We start from the raw sequence: 23,613 nt of genomic DNA, 5'->3' as shown, positions 1-23,613 counted from the left end.
CGCAGAGGAGTGCTCTTTTTCACAGTTGATTAATTAAATTAATCGGGTTCCGTGGTGGAGATCAGTGCTCTGATTTGGTTCTGGTTCGGTCCTTTAGTTGTGGAGGATCAGGCTCTGGATGAGGATCCATGGATTCCTTCCTGCTGCTCAGACTGAGTCGCTGTTCTCTGTCGGAACATGTCGAGGATCCTGAGGCGGTGCTGCTTCTGCCCACAGACGGAGCTGCACGGCGCTGGGAGAGCTGCAGGTCACAGCCCTGCGCCGCGCGCGCCTCTGTCAGAAAGCATTCATGTGAATGGAAACAAACGCTTTACACACATTAAGGGGATGGTTATGTCTGCTTTTTAATTTGCTGTAAAATGAGAGGAAAAAGAAAAGTATGATTAAAAATTGGGAGACGCTTTTGGCAAACTTTATTTAGAAAATCCTGCTGAAGGAGTTTTCTCTCAGACCTTAAATGTTTCCTGAAGTTATGTGAGGCTAAAAAAACCGACAAAAGAATAAAAGTTGCCACCAACAAATAATCCTCCATTTTCAGGTTGGAGCATAAAGACTAACTCAGTTTTTCATGTGACGGAGCATATTTCTAAAGCAAATTATGCTTCAAACTGCATTTCTGAGTATGTTTTAAATGAAATTGTTGTGAATCAGGAGCAGATGAAAAAATGCAGTAGGAAAAGCTTGTAGATGTCACGTAGAAAGTACAATGGTGGGCCACAAGCTCCCTGCTCTGCTCCATTCTGATCAGACCAACAGATCCATGGACGTCTTTGTTTTCCTGGTCTGAGCTGGAATCTGGATCAGAACTGGACGGATGGATAGCTACCATATTGCTCACCAATTATTTTTTGCAGCTAATGTTAGCTTGGGTTGTGAGCGGCTGTAGGTTTGCGGGAGTGAGTGTCAACAAAGGGAGGACAGGAAAATGGGGCTGGCTTACGCAGCACCAACAGTCCCATCCAGACTCAGAGGTGAATTTCTGATGAACTCCTGCCGCTCTACACAAACTTTTTTCTAAAAAAAACACACAGGTTTTTTGGTTTTGGTTAAACATAACATAATCATGATTAAGTGACCACTTTGACAATAGATCTAAAGATGATTTGAGTAGGTCTTTAAACACTCACAAACATGAGGGGGACGTCTGGTTCAGGCCTGCCATTGTGGCAGTGCATGTTGCTATTTCTGCTGCTCCTGAAGTTCCCTGAAGGCAGCGCGAGTGTCAGGGCGTCCCTGCGTGCCAGCACTTGTCTGTGTTTGCTACCTTTGGTGTGGAACCTGACTCGCATGGTGCAGGTCGATGTGAATATAAGCAGTTTTTCCTGCTGTACCTGAACGTAGCACAGCGAGGACATTCCTTCCCTGGGGTTTCAGATAAACAGCTGATTTGTCTGCTTCTGGGGGGTGCAGCACACGCAGTGCCTCTGCTGGGATCGCTCCCTTCAGACAGGCGGCTCTGGGCTCCAGGCTGTGTTTGCCTGTTTGTGTTTGGAGCTGGTTTCACGCTGAGTCAGACGTTACTTCACCCTGACAGCTTATGAAAACAAGCCTCCGCTCAGGAATCTCATCCACACACGTCCTGCAGACCAACCTGAGCTCAGAGTTCAGGGCCAGCATTGTGTGGGCTGGACCTCAGAGTTTTGTTCTCCTCTGATGTTCCTGTGGTCACTGAAGATGGACCAAACCGGAGCTAAACCAAGGGAACTGAACCATGTCCCATCCCTGAGCAGAAATTCTGGTTAGTCCAGATCCATCAACAAAATAAGGGCTGCAAAGGTGTCAGAGGAGCCTAAAGTCCATTGGTTTTGCTGCTGTGGTCGGCTGGAAGACTTTTCCGGTGTACTCGTGTTCACAGCTCCTCTGCATCTTCAGATGTTCTCCAAATCCACCCCTTGATCAAAATGCGTGACTGTAAAACATCAGGATTCTCCACCTCTGACGTTGCTGCACCCAGCACTGACTTTTGCTTTGATTGTTTGACCAATCGGGCTGCAGTGCTCTAATATGAGACAAGGCTGAGGTGCATCACCTTTAAAAACTGCAGACAGCCTTTCCAGCTGGGCGGAGACCTCCAACCCCTAGAGAGGGAGTTTGGGGTTTTGTTGATGAGGGAGGGAAGGGTGAAGCATGACACTGATTGATTGGTCATTTATGTGATTGCTGCATTGATTTGTTGTAGTGAAGGAGTCAAAAGGAAAAGCTGTGTATATACTTATCACTCTACGCAGAGTTTCCTCCTCAGCGGGACTGGGGGGAGATGGGGGGAGGAGCTTGATCACCCAGGGGGAAGTTAGTGTAGAGCTGCAGCTCTGTGGAGGGAGGCCAGTTAAGGTGGCTCGGGCCTCCTGGATGCCTCTCTGGGGAAGTGTTGTGGACATGTCCCACTAGAGGAGTGGGGTCCCCTCAGAGGAACTGGAGGAAGGAGGGAATACTGACACCTGCTGAGGGGGGGCAGCTTTCATGCTCAGACGATTGGAAGCTGGACAGAGTAAAATTTGCCTGAGAGAACACTTGTGATCCAGCATGGATCCACGAGGACTGATGTCTGTGAGGAGAACCTTTAAAGGATCCACACACACCAGGAAATGATGTGTGTCAGCTTTCAACATAAAACTCCTGGATTTCATTTTAAACATCAGGTCACCACATCAGTAGAAAAATGACGTTTCTTTCTTCTTTGTCAGAATATTTGTAGAGTATCACAGTCTCACCGGCCTCTTTATTAGGTCCACCCTGCTAGTGCTGGGTTGGAGCCCCTTTAGCCTTCAGAGCAGAGATTCAACACGGTTCTGGAGACATTCCTCCCAGACTTTGGTCCACATTGACATGACAGCATCACACAGTTGCTGCAGATTTGTTGGCTGCACATCCATGAAGCCAATCTCCCGTTCCACCACATCCCAAAGGTTCTCTATTGGGTAGAGATCTGGTGACTGTGGAGGCCGTTTGAGTCCAGAGAACTCATTGTCATGTTCTAGAAACCAGTCTGAGAGCTTTATCACATGGCGCCTCATCCTGCTGGAAGTAGCATCAGAAGATGGTCCACTGTGGTCATTAAGGGATGGATACGGTCAGCAACAATACTCAGGTAGACTGTGGCGTTGGAACCATGCTCAATTGGTATTTAGGGGTCCAAAGTGTGCAAAGAAAACATCCCCACACCATTTCACCATCACCACCAGCCTGAACTGTTGATACAAGGCAGGATGGATCCATGTTTTAATGTTGTTGAAGCCAAATTCTGACCCAACCATCTGAATGTAGCAGCAGAAATGGAGACTCATCAGACCAGAAACAGTTTTTCCATCTTCTATGGTCCAGTGTTGGTGAGTCTGTGTGAATTGTAGCCTATGTTTCCTGTTCTGAGCTGACAGCAGTGGTACCCGGTGTGGTCTTCTGCTGCTGTAGTCCATCTGCCTCCAGTTTAGACGTGTTGTGTGTTCAGAGATGCTCTTCTACAGACCTCTGTGGGAACCAGTGGTTCTTTGAGTTCCTGTTGTCTTTCTATCAGCTAGAACCAGTCTGGCTATTCTCCTCTGACCTCTGGCATCAACAGAACAACGCCCACAGAACTACTGCTCACTGGATATATTCTCTTTTTCAGACCATTCTCTGTAAACTCTAGAGATGGTTGAAGGTGAAAATCCCAGTAGATCAGCAGTTTCTGAAATCCTCAGACCAGCCCGTCTGGCAACAACAACAACCATGCCACGTCCAGAGTCACTTCAATCACTTTTCTTCTTCATTCTGATGCTCAGTCTGAACTGCAGCAGACCGTCTGGACCATGTCTACATGCATAAATGCATGGAGTTGCTGCCATGTGATTGGATGATTAGAAATTTGTATCAACGAGCTGGTTGACAGGTGTCTCTAAGAAAATGACAATGAGTGTATGTTCAGTTTTAAGACTTTTCACTGAATTAATAAAAAAGAACAATGTACGTGCTTATATAGTCCAGCTCTAAATAAACCAAGTGATAATAAGATTTCATGAAATAATCAAAATAATTTTATTACACTATAAATGCTTATTCTGCTGTGAGTCTCAGAACGTTTGAACCGTGTTTTCGGGATGGAATTAGACATGGGGTTTCTCAGGGTTAATCTTTGAGCCCCCCCACATTGTGACCCAAACCTGGCCCTTTCCACAAATCACCCTGATAGTTTTCTACATTTCCTTCCCCTGCCTAACCATGTAATGCCAGATTCTGCTTGAACAAACATATCTGATGGTTTCCTTCACAGATGACTACAGGATCCAGTTTATCAGCAGGACTTTGTCCTCCAATTGATGTGGCAGAAAGTTATATTATGAAAGTAGAGTTTAAGGATCCAAAGGAGATGAATCCTTAATATGAGACACACCCTTCTTGGGTTTAAAGAAACTGATGTAGACATCAGGACAGAGACTTAGCCTGAGGCCTGTCAAGCTGAGGCAGCATTCAGTTTGTGGAACTGAATGAGCTGTTGGCGGTTCTTTGTGCAGGAGCAAGTTCCTTGTTCTAGTTTTGTTCAGAGGAAGTGTGGGGATGTTCTGGTTAATGGTTTCTGTTTTGACAGGCTCCGATTCTGTTTTATTCAGGTGCCACCCCAGTGACAAATGAACACGATGATGGACCACAGGGGGCCTTCAAGAGGATCAGCACCATGTGGTCCTCCTTCCGCAGAGGCATACGAGAACGGAGCAGTGAGTCTGATGTTACTCCTCTTGCTTTCTCTTTTTTGCTGCACAGGAAGTGGGAGTGTCCTCACTTCTTGGTGTGTCAATGTGGTTTTGTGTGCAGATTTGTGTACTGTTGAACTTCATCCCTAACAGAACCTGATCATGTGATATGGAATGTGTTACTGGTGAGAGCGAGATAAACCTAAGAACTGACTGTTTGGAAAAAGTGGAACATAAAATAATTAACTTCTTTATCAGAAACAATGATTAGTTGCTGTGGAGCACCTTTGAAGGTAGACAGGCGCTGAACTGCAGGAGGCGTGGTGTGTTTGTGTGGGATCAGGTACAGGCAGCTGCGTGTCATTGGACTGTTTACAAATCAAACTGTTATCAGAGCTAGAACTGCTGCCCTTTTTATCTGAGCCCTGCTGAATGAACTTTGATCCTCTTGTTTGTTTGAGCCACTCAAGCTTTTCTTCATCGAGCTCCTGTTACCTTGACCCCCCCCCCCCCCCCCCCCCCCCCCCCCGACACCATTTTTCAGCGAAACAGGCGTCGCCACTTGGAGCCAGACGACTGTGACTGGCCCGAGTCCGTCTGGTCCTTGAAACATGGTTTCACCAAGGCATCTGATTGGTCAGTTTATAATTTGAATACCTTGCGATCAAGAAAAAAATATCATTAAAAAAGAGGATTATTAGGAACATTTTATAGAGCAAGAATGGTTCTTCTGACAATAGAACGACTGAGTAACAGCTGTTCATTTCTCTACAGAAGTCTTAGGGATTTTGGCTTCCTGGAACCAGCAGGTACTTCCTGTTTGGAACACCAGGGGGGAGGGGTCAGTTTGTCCAGTTCTTATTTACAGTCAATGTGTGAGGCTGAAGTGCAGTTGGAAGAAAATGTGAATTTCTCAGAGAATCACCAGCTCCCTCTCATTATGACAACACAGGTTCTGTTTTCCCATCAGCATCAAACGCAGCATGAAGTTGGTTAAACTCTGAATCAGCTTTAGACGTGTTGGCGTGAGCTGTGAGTCATGACACGGTTGTACCGCGTCTCTGGTGAACATGTGTCTTCATCAGCTATCATAAAGCATGGCGACGGCCACTTGGAAGGTGTGCCCTTGATGTTTATTCAGTATTGATGCCAGGTGGATCCTGAAGGCTTTTATTGCAGATGAGCTTCCTCACATCCATCCAGACCAGAAACCATGAATCTCTGTCTCTCTCCATTCCTCTGTAGAAGTCGAAGAGCCAGAGCCCACAGAGCCAGTAGGCCCGACCGCAGCGGACAGCACCTCCAAGCAGCAACGGTACGCCAGTGGACAGTACTTCTTTGAGTATTTGGTGGTGGTCAGCCTGAAGAAGACCAAAGACAGCAACAGCTATGAGCCTCAGATCACCTACCAATTCCCAAAGGTACGTTTCTCATGATGCATAAGGGGGTCAGATCTGTAAACCTGTACATGACGGACAAACCCAGAGTCATGGCACCCATTGGATTTCTATGGGCTGATTTAAGGTGGTTTTCAGCTCAGTGGTCTTCACCATCTTGGTGGAATGTGACATCCTCAAAGGCCTTACGTTCCTTATAGATAGCTTATAAATAGTTGGGTTATCTCCATTTTAGGACAGCTTTAATCTCTACTAGAACATAAAATAAAGTTCATTAAAATTTCCCATAGTTCAGCTGTCTTACTTGTTTATTCTGACTGGAGGAGAGAGACATTGTTAAACCAGACTCAAAGTTTGGTTCTTTTAGAAGTGTGAAGAACAGCCTCCGCTCCAACAGCCTGGCCCCTCCCCCTCAGTCTTGACTCCTCCTCCTTCTGATTGACATCGTTGATGGTTGGCAGCAAGAACTAACATTGCAAACTCTACTGCTGCTAACTATGATCGATTCCCTGGAGTATCTGAAGAGTCTGTTTCAGCTGTTGTCATCTGAGTGGAGGTGAGACGGACGCAGGAGAAGAGGGTCTGACGTCTGATCTGTCTCCTTCAGAGAGATGGGATGGTGAGGAAGCAGAAGGAGGAGGAGGAGAAGACGTTAAAAGCCATCACCCTCTTCTGTTTCCCAGAGGGCATCAGCTGGGCTCCTTTGACAGAATACCACAGGTACGGTGAAGTTCAATCCAAAACCATCGTCATCTGACCCTAAAGCTTTTCACACATTGTTACCAAGGTGTCTTGTTATGTTCTAGAAAACAGACATTAAAACAGAGAAATGTGCAATGAAAGCTTAATCTGGCATGAAAACCTGGAGCTGCATTTTGTTGTTATCAGTGAGACCTTCTCCTTTGTTCTGACGGAGATCGACGGCAGCAGAAGGAACGGCTACTGCAGGAGGCTGCTGGTCAGTGTCTGCTCTGCTGTTGTGCTGGACATGGATTGTGAAGTTTGTCTCACACCTTTCCATCTTCAGCCAGGAGGTAAAGGAGCTCGCGCCCCGGAGGCATACTGCATCATCAGCACACTGGCCTGTTTTGGCCTCTTCTCAAAGGTAAGCGTTTCTCCTCTTCATTCCTGAATGCTCTCAATGAGGCGTTGGCCTGAGGTTGCACGTGCACGAGCCTGTTCTGAGCATTTTGTCCTATGTGCGTGCAGATTTTTGATGAGGTGGAGAAGCGAAGGCAGATCTCCATGGCCATGATCTACCCGTTCATGCAGAAACTGAGAGAGGCATCATTCCCAGCTCCAGGACACACGGTGGAGATCAAGAGCTTCATCCCAGAGTCAGGGACAGAGGTCAGAGTGCGCTCATGCACACACTCTCACACACCAACACGTGCTCACTCGCACACCACTAGACACTTCTGTTTTGGTGAATTTCAGACTTTGTGGTTGAACAGACAGAGAAAAATTTTAGGGAAGCAGACATTTTGAATCTCCCCCACAGCATCACATGAAGGCAGATCCATCAGATTATCTCTGTTACACAGAAACCCATTACTAAAGATTGCAAATCTAAATCTTTAAAAACAACATTTATAAAATCTGAAATTATCTGATATAATCTGGATTAAAAAATCCATCATTATGTCCTTTACGTCTGCATGTTCTCTGTCTCTTCATCAGATTCCAGGCAGCATTCATGAGAAAGCTTGAGCTACATGTTCGTCATGCTGATCTTGTTTCTCAGTTTGAAGAGTTTGATCTCTGACCCCTAATCAGAAGGGATTAAAACCTGCAAACCTTCATGCTGATGTGCACAATTGACAAAAATGTGGAATCACTGCAAAGAAGGCTTCATTTTTAAGCAGGGTTCCCAAACAGAACTCTGCCTAGAGAAAAAGGTGCTTTTTGTTTGCGAGATACTGCTGAACTCAGATGTGAAGGGCTGCACCTGTAGACCCTCTGTGCCCGACCTCTGTTCATTCATGAAACCTGACACTGACTACAAACACGCCTCCATCAGATCATCCGGCTGACCCGACCCTTGGACTCTTGGCTAGAGCACGTAGACTTCGCCACGCTCTTCAATTGCCTGACAGACGAGGAGGTGCTGTTGGTGTTTGCTGCTGCTGTGCTGGAGAGACGCATAGTTTTTATCGCCAATGAGCTTAGGTATGCCCCCACACTTAGAAGAGTCGGGTTCTATGCCAGAACAGCATGACGCGAGCTGATGCCTCTCTGTCTGCAGCATACTGTCTCAGGTCATCCATGCGGTGGCTGCGCTACTGTACCCCTTCACCTGGCAGCACACCTTCATCTCCATCGTTCCAGAAATCCTCATTGACGTGGTGATGGCGCCGACGCCCTACCTGCTGGGGGTACAAAAGCACCTGTTGGACCTGGTCACCGACCAGAGCGACGTGAGTTCTGGTGACGAAATGCGCTGAAGTCTCTGAACAGAGAGCAGAAAAGAAAGATGCCACTTATTAAAAATGCAAAGAGGAGTCACGTGATGAGGTGCCAGGAGGTGGCTGCATAGTAGATGAGCTCCGTACCCCGTCTTAATTTTTACACGTCAAATTACGAAACTCTTCCCGTCTGCATAATTTAAACGCAGCTAAACTTGTTAAGATACAAGATTTTTTTTCCTCTCCCAGCCGAAACATCGCCATGAGTCAGAAAAAACGAAGTATACAAACGCGCCTCCCGACTGTTTCTACTGGCGAAGCTAGCTCTGCTAATCAACATGAAGGCCAGAGGACCGAAATAAGCGACCTGCTTACAGAAATTACTAAAGTGGGAGCTACACTGAACGTGGTGGCAAGTGATGTTTCGCTTATTAAGTCTGACACGACAGAGTTAAAGAACGCCGTAAGTGCAATCCAACTACGGCTAACTGGAGCCGAGAACCGCATTTCGGACATGGAGGACCAAGTTGCTAATGTGGCTAAAGACAAGAAGCTGCTAGCTAAGAAGCTTGATCTACTTTGGGCTCGTGCGGATGATCAAGAAAACAGACATCGGCAGAAGAATATAAGATTGGTGGGACTGAAAGAAGGAATGGAAGGAAACGGCGCTCTATGCGATTACATTAGGAAGTTAATCTCTGACGGCCTCGGGCTGGATGGAGTGGAATACGAGATTGAAAGCTGCTACAGAAGCCCGGGACCACGTCCAGGACCTAACCAACCTCCACGCATCATACTGGTGAGATTTCTGCGATTTACAGCCCGGCAGAAAGTCCTCATGGCTGCCAAGAAGAAAAGAGGCATATTGTGGGAAAACTGTAAGCTGTCATTTTTTGAAGACCTGACCAAGGAGCGTGTGGCTCAGCGGAAGCAGTTTTCCCCAGTGATGAAGCTGTTGTGGCAACGCCAGGTGAAACACACACTGGCACATCCAGCAACCCTCAGATTTACATGGAAGCAGGAACGCATGAGCTTCACAGATGCGAAGGAAGCTGAAAACTTTGTTAAAGAAAACATGGCCGTGGAGACGGAGTAATGCAAGAAGAGGGGAGAGAGGAAGATTTTCACATATGACGGGGAGGGGGGGCATCGAGGCGTGGCTACATCCAGAAGACAGGTGGAGGACAGGTAGAGTCTTCAGAACCCACACGGACCAAAATAAAGTCTACACTTGGTTGGAGAGTTACTACACTGCCATGTTCTGTTTTAGTGCAGTGTTTAAGTTTTCGTTTTTATATTTTTGTTAATTATGGGAAATTTTCAAACAGTGAGGAAGTTGTTTATGTTGCATGTGTATTTGTTCTAAAATGTCATTGGATTCTAGGTCACGTTAAACGAGAAGCTGATTCTGAAATTCTATAACAATGGGTAATATGGATATAAACCTGGTGTCTTGGAATATAAATGGCTGCAGCACACCGATTAAAAGGAAAAAAGTTCTCAGTTACCTCAAATCTCATGGTACTGATGTTGCATTTATCCAAGAAACGCATTTTGGAAAAGATAAGGAAGCCTTAAAAATGAGAAGAGACTGGGTTGGCAAAGTGTTTCACAACTCCGTGTCGAGTAAAAGCCGTGGTGTGATGACACTTATCAACAAAAAACTTAACTTTGTATTTCTAAAGCAGCTTCAGGATGATGATGGACGACTGCTATGCATTCAGGCCCTTATTAATGGAATTAAGGTTGTCTTGGTGAATGTATATGCCCCAAATGGGGATGAACCTGACTTTATTTACAAGATTAGTAAGATGCTGAGTAATTTAGAAGGACATATATTGATAGGTGGGGACTTTAACCAGGTGCCTGATGATTTTCTAGATAAAAGTACTAACAATGTTAAGTTCAACACCAGAAAAGGGTTAGCATTAAATTCCCTTAAGGAGGAAATTGGGTTGGTAGATATCTGGAGACTTGTACACCCCTCGGAAAGGGAATATACATTCTACTCACATTCCCACAAATCTTATTCCCGAATTGATTATTTTCTTATCTCAAACTCTAGCACTGAACTAGTTACTAATTGTGAAATAGGTGTTATTGCTCTCACTGATCATGCACCAGTGGAACTACACATTCAATTTCAAATGGGTAAAATTAAGCGTGGTAGATGGAGACTAAACTTGGGTATCCTGCGTGATGAACAGTTTGTAGCATCATTAAAAGAGGAAATCAAATGTTTTTTAGATATAAATATTGGGTCAACCGACAGACTGGCCACGGTATGGGATGCTCTCAAGGCATTCATGAGAGGAAAATGTCTGGGCTATAGCTCTAAAAAAGCAAGAGAGAGCAGGGAGAAAATAAAAATACTGGAAAATCAAATAAAGGAATGGGAAAAACAGCTAGCACAAAACTATAATGAAAGTACATTTAAAGAAATTTGTAAACTGAAATTTAACCTCCATGAAACATATAACAAAAAGGCGGAATATGCACTTTTTCGGCTTAGAACAAACTTCTATGAGAAGGGTGAAAAGACGGGAAAGCTACTTGCTAGACAACTCAAACAGCTGGACAATCAAAACGTCATCACAGCAATAAAAAAGAATGATAGACTGGTGACATCATCTGGTGAAATTAACACCGTCTTTGAACAGTTCTACCAAAAACTGTATACATCAGAAACTGCTGCTAGCACAGAACAGTTAGATGCTTTTTATAATAAGGTGACGATACCACAGATTTCACGAGAGGGGAAGGATGCAATGGACTCTATTTTAACGGAAGCTGAGGTTAGGAAAGCAATCAGTAAGATGAAAACTGGGAAATCACCTGGGATAGATGGCTTTCCAGTTGAATATTACCAAACATTTACAGAAGTACTGTGCCCATTCTTAACTAAAGTACTTCAAGAAGCCTATGATTTTGGGACACTCCCTGAAAGTTTTAACCAGGCAATAATATCATTAATACCAAAAGGTGACAAAGACTTAACGGACCCAGCCAATTACAGACCAATAAGTTTAATAAATGTAGATTGCAAAATACTATCAAAAATATTAGCAATGAGGCTAGAGAAGGAGTTGCCAAAGATTATTCATAAAGATCAAGTTGGTTTTGTCAAAAATAGACTGTCAGCTGATAACATGAGGAGATTACTACATCTTCTATGGATGAATAAACATAGTTCGAACCCCGTAGTCGCAATATCCCTCGATGCCCAAAAGGCTTTCGATAGGGTTGAATGGAATTTTTTGTTTACAGCACTAACAAAATTTGGATTTGGAGACAACTTCTGCCGGTGGATTAAGACATTATACTCGAGACCAAAAGCTGCAGTTTTCACAAATGGGGTACTATCTCCTTTTTTTGATATCTCTAGATCAACCCGTCAGGGATGCAGTCTCAGCCCGCTCTTATTCACAATATTTTTGGAACCCCTGGCTATCCAAATCAGGGAAGACCCTAGAATTAAGGGCGTATATGGAGGAGATAGGGACCATAAACTATTTCTGTATGCGGATGATATTCTAATACTGAGCCAAGACCCCGCTAACTCCATACCAACTCTACTTGAGGTTATGAATGAATACTCCAAACTTTCTGGGTATAAAATAAATTGGCACAAATCAGAGGCAATGCCAGTATCTCAAACTTGCACCCCAAGTTTGCTGTCTGGCTTTAACTTTAGATGGGTAGATAAAGGGATGAAATATTTAGGTATAGAACTGAACCCAAGTATTCTTGACATTATGGCAGATAATATGGAAAAATTACTCACCAAAATTAAAACTAATTTAGATAAGTGGAGTAAGTTAAACTTGACATTATGGGGTAAGGTTAATACAATAAAAATGGCTGTGGCCCCGCTAATTAATTACTACACCGGAATGTTACCAATGAGCATCCCAAAACAAATCCTACTAAGATATAATAAAATGATTAAAGAATTTCTTTGGAATGGCGGGAAACCCAGAATCAGTATGGACCGGCTTTGCCAACCAAAAAAAGATGGTGGATTAGCTCTACCTAATATAGAACACTACAGCATCTCCTTTGAGATGTCAAGACTGACAAAGCACTGGGTTGGTAGAGAACTGGACGCAGACTGGGTCCTAGTAGAACGGGGCATTACGTTCCCATTTACACCGATGGAGATATTAGTGCAAAAGCCAGGTGAGCAGAGAGGCAGGACCAATAACCCAATCTTGGAATTCTCAAAGATGGTGTGGCTGGAGGTGCATAAAAAGTGTAAGCTTTCTCCACATCTGCAAAAGTATGCATCTTTATGGCACAACCCTAAAATTAAGATTGGTAAGCGATCTATCTACTGGGCACAGTGGTTGCAAAAAGGTATTAGAACAATTGGGGATGTATTCCAAGGGGACATTTTCATGTCATATGATGACATTAAGATGAAATATAATTTGGAAGGACATGGTAACTTTTGGAGGTATTTACAACTTAGAGATTGCTTAAAAGGGAAAGTCGGACTGTCGCAAGATGGGAATCCAATAGAAAACTTTCTAAGACTACCCACACTGCTAGGCAAGGCATCCAAATGGTATAAAATCTGCCCATGGGATAAAAAAAACACAAGCAAAGGACTTAAAACAATATGGGAAAGAGACCTGCGTTGTATAATCGATGATGATTCATGGCAAACAATTCTTTCTGACAATGGAATTTACATCAGGGAAGCCAGAGGCAAATTTATTCAATATAAAATACTTAACAGGTACTACTACACTCCATCTAGACTTCATGTGATCGGAATCAGTGAAAATGATCTGTGTTGGAAGTGTCATAAGGAGAGAGGTACCTTTATTCATGCAATATGGGAGTGCCCACTTATTTCTAGACTTTGGAGTAAAGTGTTGGAATGCATACAGGGCTGGATAGCATGTGAACTTCCCAAATCAGCAAGACTATGTCTCTTAGGGGATAGAAAAGAGGTGCCGCTACTAAGCAAAACTACTTTCAGAGTATTGAATACTGGACTGGTAACATGTGCTCGTCTGATTTTGAAATTATGGAAAGAACCCCAAATCCCAACGCTAAAAATGTGGAAAGAAAAAATGATAGAAAATAGCGCCTGTGAAAAGATGTTAGGAAGAGTGAGTTGCAAAAATATATATGTGGCTGAAAAATGGGACAGCTTTTGTCTTTACTTATCAATGATGCCTTAATGATGACACGTTAATACACTATGTATTGGAAATTGTTATCGGTAATCCTCACTTGTGTATGTTTATGTTCGGTTTTTATTTTTATTTTATTTTTATTTTAGTGTTTTTTTTTGTTTTTATTGGGGGGATTTGTCATACATGTTAACTGTGAAAACTCAATAAAATACTTGAATTACAAAAAAAAAAAAAAAAAATGCAAAGAAACTTACAAGGCCTAAAGCGGTTTACAGTCCCATTCATCCATTAACACTCAGTCACACACCGATGGCTGTGCTGCCAAACGCAGTGTCCTGCCCCACTTCAACACATGGGCAGGCAGAGCGGGAACGGAACCTGCGATTTTCCATTCAGAGGTTACTTCTGCAGCAACTAAAGCAAAACATCAAATGAATGCAGTGTGAGCATGAACTAACAGACTCAGATAGGGACTCTGCACCTGACATCATGTCTTTGTGGTAGTAGGCGGGGTTGGTCTGTCAGTGATGTCTTTGTGTCTGATTCAGCTGCTGGTGGTGGACGTGTCCCAGAACAAACAAGAGACCTTCCTTGTGTCTGTGAGTGCTCCAAGCAAATGTCCGCTCTGTTCCGACATCAGAAATCTGTTCAAACGCTTGTTTCAATCCTGCAGATTGGAGACGAGGCCTCCATCCTGCCCCCAAAGCTAAAGGCGGAGCTCCTGGAGGTGCTGAGTGGCCGGCAGAAAGCCTCTGGTAAGTGTGCCATGCAGAGTCTGAGCTGCAGACGCTGCTCAGGTTTTTACCGCCTTTCTGTTGCCCTTTCAGGAGTGGAGGAGCTAAACAGGGTGGTGTCAGACACTTTCTTGCACTTCTTCGTGAGGACAGTTGGTCACTACGCCTCCTTCATCAAATACAGCGCCACAGGGGAGCTCGGTGTCTTTGACAGGAGGGCCTTCTGCAAGGCCATTGACTCCAAGACCACTCGACACTTTGTAAAGAAATTCACCCAGACACAGATGTTTGACCTGTTCATTCAGGAGGCGGAGCAGCAGCAGCCTGGACCACGGCAGGGTGAGCACATGACCAGGTCCAGTTCAGAGAGCTGCAGCTTCAGACTCTCATGCTGAACAAATGTCATCTGAGTCGAGAAGAATCTTCTTTCACTCTAGACTTGAGCAGTGAAGATCAGAACAAGACAGGAGTTCTCTGAACATCACTGCAGACATGTAGAGGAAAGCTACCGTGTTTCCAGAATTCACTTGACTTAATAGATCCCAAATTAGGTAGTCCTTGAAGAGAAGAGAGCAGAAAAAACAAAAAAGTATTTAATAAAAACCCATGAAAGTGACCAGCAGGTTTCCTGGGTGTGAATCCCATCAAGTACAAACTGGGTGAGAGAGTTCTTGCTGTGTTTGACAAAACAAACACAGACAAACACTAGAATATCTTCTATAAGACAAAGAGAGACAAGTGAGTTGCTGCAACAGGAATATCTACCTTTACTGGTGAGAAAGTGAGAATGCAGAGGAAACGTTGACTCTTGAGATGTGGAAAATACCGTCTAGTTCTTCCTGGTCTAGACCCATAGCAGTTTAACTAAGGTTATGGCTCAGGATCACCAAGGCTTAAAGTCTAAAGACAGAGATGGTGTCTGCCTCCTGAAGTGAGCCAAAGAGTTTGTTAAACAGAAAAAGAATATGATAATTAAGGTTCTACACTCCACTTTAGTGTAAGAAATTCTAAAATCCTGTAAAGACCTATCAGATAAATGTAACTTAAAGTATTTTTTCTGATACCATTGACATATCCCAGTCTCTGCATTGACATGTTCTGATCAAATGTATCAAAAGCAGCACTGAGGCCCAAAAGCAGGAATAGACATGTGCCCAGTACCTGCAGCCATGAGGAGGAGGAGATCATTGTCTTCACCAAAGGTGTTTAAGTGTGACGTGCTGCTGATCGTGACTGAAACTCCTCAAAGATCATTTTTCTTCAGATGCTCAGAGTTGATCGGCAGGTGTCTTTCTCAAGAACTTAAGAAACAAATACGAGATTAGATGCAGGTGTAAGCTTGAACGTAAGAACACAGAACAAAACGTGAGTCCCTTTTATAAAACATGAAGTTTTTGAAGAACCTGGTGCAGGAAGCAAGGATGGACTTCAGGTCGCCGTAAACGCTCAACAAGGTGCCCTGAGAAGACATGAGAGACAGCTTCAGATAGTGTCTGCACATTAGGGGATGAGCTTCCTGTGCAGAAGGCAAGAGGGAAAGGCCTGCAGAGTCTGTGGAGTAAGAAAACAGTCCTTAGAGACCTTAGCATAGAGACAACGTTGTGCAGAAAGTATACTCTGCTAAAAAATAGGAATACAAAATTTGATTTTACGTTTAACATGTCCGTTGTGAATCGATTCAAAAAAGTGTGCATGTGTACTGAGGCTCCTTTATTAAACTAAAATGGACTAGAACTTCCCACAATCGGCAAATTGAGTCATTACTGTAGCTGTGTTTAAAAAATAAACAGATAATAATAACCACGATCTCCACTCGCTTTTCCAGCAGCTTTTGGTTGTTGCTAGGTGACGACAGTTGATCCAGTAATCCACAGTAATCCACAATCCACATCCACAGAGCATAAAAGTTTTTAATTTCTTAAAATAAAACATAAAAATTAGTGTGTATTTATTCATATCTGGGGTTAATCAGACTTGAAATATCTGATTGGTCAACTATACATTAGGACTTAAACACTGTCCATATAACCAAACCTGACAGAATTTTGATTTGATTTGATTTGAAATGGTTTATTTCAAGCAATCAAAGAATAATACGCAAAACAATACAATAAGCATTCATACATTCATTCAAAGACGTATCAAACTTAGGATAATTGTATTAAAGAATCAAATTTCAAAGGACTGATGCTAGAATAACAAGCAAACATATGTTTTCTATATAAGTTACATCTGGCCCTTTGAGGTCGACCTCTATGCTTATGTGGCCCTCAGTGAAAATGAGTTAGACCCCCCTGCTGTAATCAATACACCTGCAGACTGGTTCAGACCCAGAAGTGGTGGAACATGGGCCAAAAAAAGAGTAGCAAGCACCCCACTCCACTAAGATGTTAAAAAAGAAGAAGTCAATGTCTGTCAAAAGAAGTTGACCGCAAGAGAACAATAAAACAAAAACATACTGGTAAGCCAAATCGGAGCCAAGTTAAATAGCAGCCTACCGTGATGCCAGTTTAGAAAAAAAACTCACTATGATCAAAATAACAACTTGTGTCTTCTGAAATGTTTTTCTGGCAGGAGGCAGGAGTTGTTGTTTTTTAGCTTTACCTACACACCCCTGAATGTGGTGTAACTGTATCAATGTATTTGTATTATGTGAGGGATCATTGCAGACTAGCTGTATATTGTTAAGAATTGACCTACGTCATGGAAGTACACTTATCAACTATTATCCTGCTTATAGCATGGTCACTTGTTAAAGAAATACATATTCTATCAATTTTTAGTACTTTATACTTGTTATTTTTCGGTCTAGATTGCTTTTTCACAACAATATGATATCAAAATATTATAGGCCCTTTAATATAAACCCAGCAACCAATCAGAATTGAGCATTTATTCAGAACATGTTATAATGTTCATTGAACTCCATAAATATGCCTGTAGCCCCATCATTTATTTTTGACAGTGATTAAACAGAAAAATGCAAAATAAAGAAAAGTCGTGTTCAAAACTGACATGTCAAACATGAAACAACTATCGTATTCATTTTTAAATTTTTTTCAAATGTGCACAACTTCGTCTACACGTTTCCTTATCTTACCCCATAAGATGGAGATGGTGTAGTGAAGGGTGTGGGTACGGAAAAAACAAGTCCAAGACCCCTATCAGGGGTCCGAGCAACTGATTTAAAGTTCCATATTGGGGCTTTGAGGCCCAAGTAGGGGTGGGGGGGGTGTTTCCACGAAGCACATATCAAGGCTTTCTTTATTTAGGGGGAGGAGCTAAAAATGGTTGCATCCATGTGACGGATTCAGGAAGATCATTTGGAGAGTTTGGAGATTTAGAAACTGTTAATTTGAAATCTAAACTTATGATGACATCATAAACAATAACCACTGGCCATGTTCAGTGTTACAGAAGCTTGATCATTGTCCAAACCCCAACCAAATTTAAACTTCTCTCCATACTCCATATTAACTCTCCCTCTCTCTGGTCTTCCTCCCTTCAGCTTTCCGTCCCGCCGGCCCGTATGGTCACCATGGGGGGCCTTGCCTTCAGCCGCTCGGCTCCCCAGCTCTGGAACTCTCTCCCCCTCGACCTATGTGACATTGACTCCTTTTCTGTTTAAATTTGCTTTTCCAAATCACAATTTTCCCTCATCTGTTATCTGATTTTATTAAGATGTCAATTTATTTATTGTGTAAATGTTTTCTTAAAGTGATTTTATCGTGGGTTTTTTATTTGTACAGTTTCCTTGAGTGTTTTGAAAGGCGCTTAAAAAAACACATTCTTTTGATTATTATTATCATTACTGTCGCCAATCAGGAGTGAGGTAGTTAGAAGTCCACGCCCCTTCCACTGAAACTGGGCCTGGGAGAATCTGTCAATTCAAAGTTTCAAATGTTCAAGGTGGGGGCCAGAAGGGTACCACATGCCTTCACTGAGGCATCTGATTGGTCAGTTGATAACTTGAATGAGTTGTGTGAGGATTATCAAGAAGGCAGCTTATCCTGTTGGGGGTCAGTGAAAGCTGATTCGAACAAGTGGTTAGGCAGAGTTAGCAACGCGAAGGGTCTGGCCTTAGGACCCACATTGGATTTTTAGCTAATTGGGCTCTTGGGAATCGCACCCAGGGTTTCCTGTGAGGCAGTCCTACATCCAGCCAACTGAGTTACCCAGCTAGAACGGTTCCTCTGACCAATACAATGACTGACTAACAGCTGTTTAGTTCTCTAATGAAGTTTACAGGCTTTTGCCTTCTTGGAACCAGCGGGTACTTCCTGTTTGGAATGCCAGGGTAGAAGGATCGCTTTGTTCAGAAGACATTCATTGTGAAGGTGGAACTAAACGTGTTGGGGGGTGAAACAGGAAAATAAAAACCAGGATGGGAAGCTATAGGCCTGTATTCAACGATCGAACTTTGACTTTTAAGTCAGTCTGGGTTTGATCCAAGTGCAATTACAACTTTAAACCTGAATGATCTCAGTCTGTTATTAAAGACATAGTTGATAAGGAAACATGGATTACAATACAGGGAAGTCTCTTTGAACAGTCTGGCTCGTATCAAAACCATTAGGCAGGTTGATGATTTACAGGAAGATGTGGTGCTTTTCCATGGAGCTCCAGAGAACAGACGGGTCTGGTTCAGGGATCATTCCTGAAAAACTGATCAGTGTTTGAGTGTTCTAAACACACAAAGGATCGTTTATTGAATATTGATAACAACTGATTCTCACATTTGATTTTCCCTTTCTTTTCTCCTTCAGGTATATTTCACCATAAGATCCGGGAATTTCAAGACAAGAAGAAAAAGGAAAAAACAAAGAAACACTAGCGTGGGTGTTTGTGTGTGTGTGCTTCAGTGATGTGGTGAGCTGGTAAGAAATAATGTGAATGTTGTGTCAGTGTGGGGCCCCTCTAGAATCCACATGTGGGGTTGTTCCTGTTGGATGTGCAGCTGCTGCTAAGACTGAAAATCTAACGCCTTCAGGAGTTTGTCTCCTGCAGAAGTGGACTCCATTGTGCCAGACTGCTGAAAAATATGAAAAGGTTTTTGGAAAAGCCGACCCTTCAAAGTGTCTTCCAGAAGGATTTGAGCCACAGTAGAAGGAACTATGTGCTTCAATAGAAATCAGCTCAGACGTTTCCTTCTTTACCTCCTCCGTCCTCTGTGGACGAAACATTTCTGTGCTCTCAACCTCTATTTTAGCCAAGAGGAGTGACTGCAACCCCCCCCCCCCCCCCCAATCCCCAGTGCCAGGAATTGCTAGCACCGTAAGAATGACCACTATGTGCTGAAACCTAATGCTAGCAGACAAAACCACATTTTGACTGATGCATCACTTAAAGAAATTTAAAAAAATTCTATTGTTTTAGTCTCTTTTGGGGGGGTTTCAAATGCACAGAAAATGAGTGTGTGTTCCCATTTTATGATGACTGCAGTCTTCTCCCTGAAACTAGAGGGAAGAAAGAGTCCTGAACTCGTTTGGCTGTCAGTGACACAGAAGCTGCAGAACTCGCTCGGCTTTGGGGAACGATTGGACACTGATGAAACCTCGTCGTTTTCTTGTTACCAGAGAAACCTGGTTTGACAGAAATGAAGTCCTCATAAACTAGAAAAGCTGACTTTAGTCAGCTATGATGGAAAATATCATAGCAGGTGGAGTCTGTGCACAAACTAATGCAATCATATCAGAAAACATTTTAATGAACTGGAGACCTGCTGTACCCCGCCCCCTACTCCTGTGGTAGCTAGAATCTACCCCAGTGACGCCCCTCCCCCCAACTGTACAGGATAATGTGGGTGTAGATAATAGTTGGATGGAAATAAAGTTTATATTTTCTGCTTTTTATTTGGTCTCCTTTTTTCTTGATCAGAGGTGGGTGGAGCAGCTTAAGATCAAATTCAAATAAAAGAAATGTTTCAAGTAAAGCACAATGCCCGATGAGGTGTCCATTATCAGAAATTAAGGTGGAAGCAACCGTCTTCCGCTTCATGCCTCTGTGCTGTCCGTTCATTTCTGATGAGGGGAACCTCAAAGGCCATTATCTCGCTCACACACTCAGGAGAGTGATAAATATTAGTACTTTAATCTTGTCATTTTTTAGGCTTGTGTCATTTTTCCACAAGAAGCGGACTATGTGATACCTGTTGCCATGGAAACAACTACAGACCCTGCACCACTGACTGTAGAACATACAGTGAACTGCCTGCACTGACCAACTCTGCTGCAACTGGTGAGAACGAAGCAGCGGAGGAAAGTGGTTTATAGGCTAAATGTTATGTTAAGTGATCCAAAGCATCTTTTTAGAAGGAAAATTCATCTCTGACCACTTTCAAAGAAACAAATACATGTTTCCTAGATCACTTTGATTACAAGAAATATCCACCATCAACTCTGATCTTAAAATGCAGATCAACAAACTATTTATTTCAATTATAATAAAATTATTTATCAACACATATTTACTCTGTATCAAGCAACATGATAAACCAGACAGAAAGACAGAAACTATTCAGAATTAAAGGCAACACAGCCATTGCAATGATGGACCCTGGCATGTCCATCTTAGAGACATCTGAATGACAGAGATCCTTTCTACTGTCCTGCTGTAGTTTGATGAACAGCAGTAGTTTATTGTTTCAGTTTTGTTGTTTTGTGGCTGCAAACTCAGGTTGTCATTGTCAATGAGAAGTTGTTCCCAATCGACCTACCTAGATAAAGTTTTAACTACTATGTCAATATTCATTTTGAGTTTTCAGGTTGTGTCATCTATGCCTCAACATTTCTCAAGCCGAAACAAAATAGGCTGAGCAGCGTTCAACTTCCTCTGACCATCTTAGTCTGGATCTAATAAAAGCCCTTTCTCCTTTTTGTTTGTAAAGTTGATCAAGTTCATTTTGTAGGGATGCCAGTTCTAAATGTTCTGTCTCTGTAAGATCTCCTGGGTTCTTTTTAGAAAGTTTAGAATGTCATTCATAACTGAATTTTATTTTGTTGCTCTACTTTGTAAATGATATAGGCTGTAACTTTGAGACCTAAAACACAGACAGTCAGGACCATAAATATTTGGACTGAGACACATTCTTTCTAATTTAATTTCTGTACATTACCACAGTGATTTTTATATAAAACAACTCAGATGCCATTGAAGTGCAGACTTTCAGCTTTTATTCCATGGGTTGAACAAGAAGATTGCATAAAAATGTGAAAAACTAAAGCATTTTTTAACACAATCCCTTCATTTCAGAGGCTGGTAAGTAATTAGACAAATGAAATAACTGAAAACCAAATGGTCATTCCTAATGTTTGGTTGAAAAGCCTTTGCTGGCAATGACAGCCTGAAGTCTTGAACTCATGGACATCAGCAGATGCTGGGTTTTCTCCTTCTGAATGCTCAGCCAGGCCTTTACTGCAGCGGCAAACAGTTGCTGTTTGTTTGTGGGCCTTTCTGTCTGAAGTTTAGTCTTCAACAAGTGAAATGCTGCTCAATTGGGTTAAGATCAGGTGACTGACTTGGCCATTCAAGAATATTCCACTTCTCTGCTTTACAGATTTTCTCAGTCACTTTAGTACAATTCTCAGATCAGAATTGAAGTTTGCAAATACGTGTGTGCATTTCTCAAAACAATTTGTACAAACAGCAAAACACTATGGATTTCTTGCAAAAGCCTGTAATTTGTTGACAGACCATGTCATACCAACATAGAAAAAACCCACTGCAAACAGTAACACAAAGGGAAAAAAAAGATAGGACAATATTCTGTCCAACAGTCCAGGCAGTGCAGTAGGAATTGGTGTGGTCTTCCTACACCTCTTGTCGTTCCTGTATGTTAGGACACAAATTCTCATCCACATCACAGCGAATATCCTCTCTTGCAATGCAGCCAAATATGTTTGTTACATTATAATAATAATAATAATAATGGATTTGATTTATCTGCGCTTTTCAAGACACTCAAAGCGCTTACATTGTGTCCATTATTCATTCACTCCTCATTCATTCTTGGTGATGGTAAGCTACGGTTGTAGCCACAGCTGCCCTGGCGCAGACTGACAGAGGCGTGGCTGCCATTTCGTGCCTACGGCCCCTCTGACCATCACCGGGATCATTCATACACATCCACACACCAGTGGAGCCACACTGGAGGCAAGGAGGGTGAAGTGTCTTGCCCAAGGACACAACAACAGTTGGCTGGTGGGAGCAGGGATCGAACCGCCAACCCTTCGGTCATTGGACGACCCGCTCAACCACCTGGGCCACTGTCGCCCCATTATGACAGCTTGGTCAACCATTTTGCAGTTACTGACTTATACGATGAACTAATGACTAGGTGTTTTGAGATGTAAGACTATTGCACAGTGAACTATATAATACATTTTGATCAACATGACATAAACAATTGACAATGTAGCAAAGAGCAGAGAATTGTACATAATCATTTGCATGGATGTACCAAAGCAATTGCCACTTGTTCAAAAAAGTGAGAAACTGCTTATATGATGTGCACAAGTGACATCATGATGTGAAGATTGAACAAATAGTTTTGGGAATTTCTGATCTGAGAATTGTACTAAAGCGACTGAGAAAAACTGTAATAAACTCCTGAGTTGCTTCGGCTGTATGTTTTGGGTCGTTGTCCATCCAGAACTGTGCTGGCTTTTTTAGATTCTTTTTAGCAAAGTCCAGTCTAGCCTTCCTATTCTTGAGGCTTATGAGTGGCTTGCATCTTGCACTGTACCCTCTGGATCTACTTTCATGCAGTCTTCTTTTGATGGTAGACTTGGATATTGATCCGCCTACCTCCTGGAGAGTGTTGTTCACTTGGTTGGCTGTTGTGAACGGGTTCCTCTTCACCATGGAAATGATTCTGCCATCATCCACCACTGTTGTCTTCCGTGGACGTCCAGGTCTTTTTGCGTTGCTGAGTTCACCAGTGCTTTCTTTCTTTCTTTCTTTCTTTCTTTCTTTCTTTCTTTCTTTCTTTCTTTCTTTCTTTCTTTCTTTCTTTCTTTCTTTCTTTCTTTCTTTCTTTCTTTCTTTCTTTCTTTCTTTCTTTCTTTCTTTCTTTCTTTCTTTCTTTCTTTCTTTCTTTCTTTCTTTCTCAGGATGTACCACACTGTTGATTATGCCACTCCTAATACTGTAGCCATTTCTGGCATGGATTTTTTCTGTTTTCTCAGCTTAATGATGGCTCCTTTCACCTGCATGGAGAGCTCCTTTGACCACATGTTGTCTGTTCACAGCAAAATCTTCCAAATGCA

General features: G+C 42.8%; 1 protein-coding gene across 5 annotated transcripts in view; it reads left to right on the top strand.

Moving 5' to 3' along the window:
- Window positions 1–20,199, top strand: part of LOC101167924 (DENN domain-containing protein 2D) — a 35,564-nt gene extending 15,365 nt beyond the window's left edge. For 2 of the 5 annotated variants that reach the window (XM_023957105.2, XM_023957104.2), the window contains 12 exons: window positions 4,584–4,688; window positions 5,910–6,085; window positions 6,669–6,781; window positions 6,950–7,019; window positions 7,089–7,166; window positions 7,271–7,411; window positions 8,082–8,230; window positions 8,307–8,478; window positions 14,162–14,212; window positions 14,287–14,368; window positions 14,441–14,686; window positions 19,114–20,199. In XM_023957105.2, coding sequence (XP_023812873.1) covers window positions 4,584–4,688; window positions 5,910–6,085; window positions 6,669–6,781; window positions 6,950–7,019; window positions 7,089–7,166; window positions 7,271–7,411; window positions 8,082–8,230; window positions 8,307–8,478; window positions 14,162–14,212; window positions 14,287–14,368; window positions 14,441–14,686; window positions 19,114–19,181 — 1,451 coding nt within the window. In that variant the 3' untranslated portion in view covers window positions 19,182–20,199. Of the gene's footprint in view, window positions 1–97; window positions 248–4,583; window positions 4,689–5,909; window positions 6,086–6,668; window positions 6,782–6,949; window positions 7,020–7,088; window positions 7,167–7,270; window positions 7,412–8,081; window positions 8,231–8,306; window positions 8,479–14,161; window positions 14,213–14,286; window positions 14,369–14,440; window positions 14,959–19,113 lie in introns of those variants that run through there. The other 3 variants (XM_023957106.2, XM_078950013.1, XM_078950014.1) reach the window with 3 other exon arrangements.
- Window positions 20,200–23,613: the final 3,414 nt, after the last annotated feature.

This window comes from Oryzias latipes, chromosome 7 (assembly GCF_053564925.1).
Source record: "Oryzias latipes strain Hd-rR chromosome 7, Olatipes_Hd-rR_3.1".
NCBI lineage: Eukaryota > Metazoa > Chordata > Actinopteri > Beloniformes > Adrianichthyidae > Oryzias > Oryzias latipes.
Note: the sequence above shows the minus strand (reverse complement) of the source record. Positions and strands in the feature narration are given on the sequence as shown.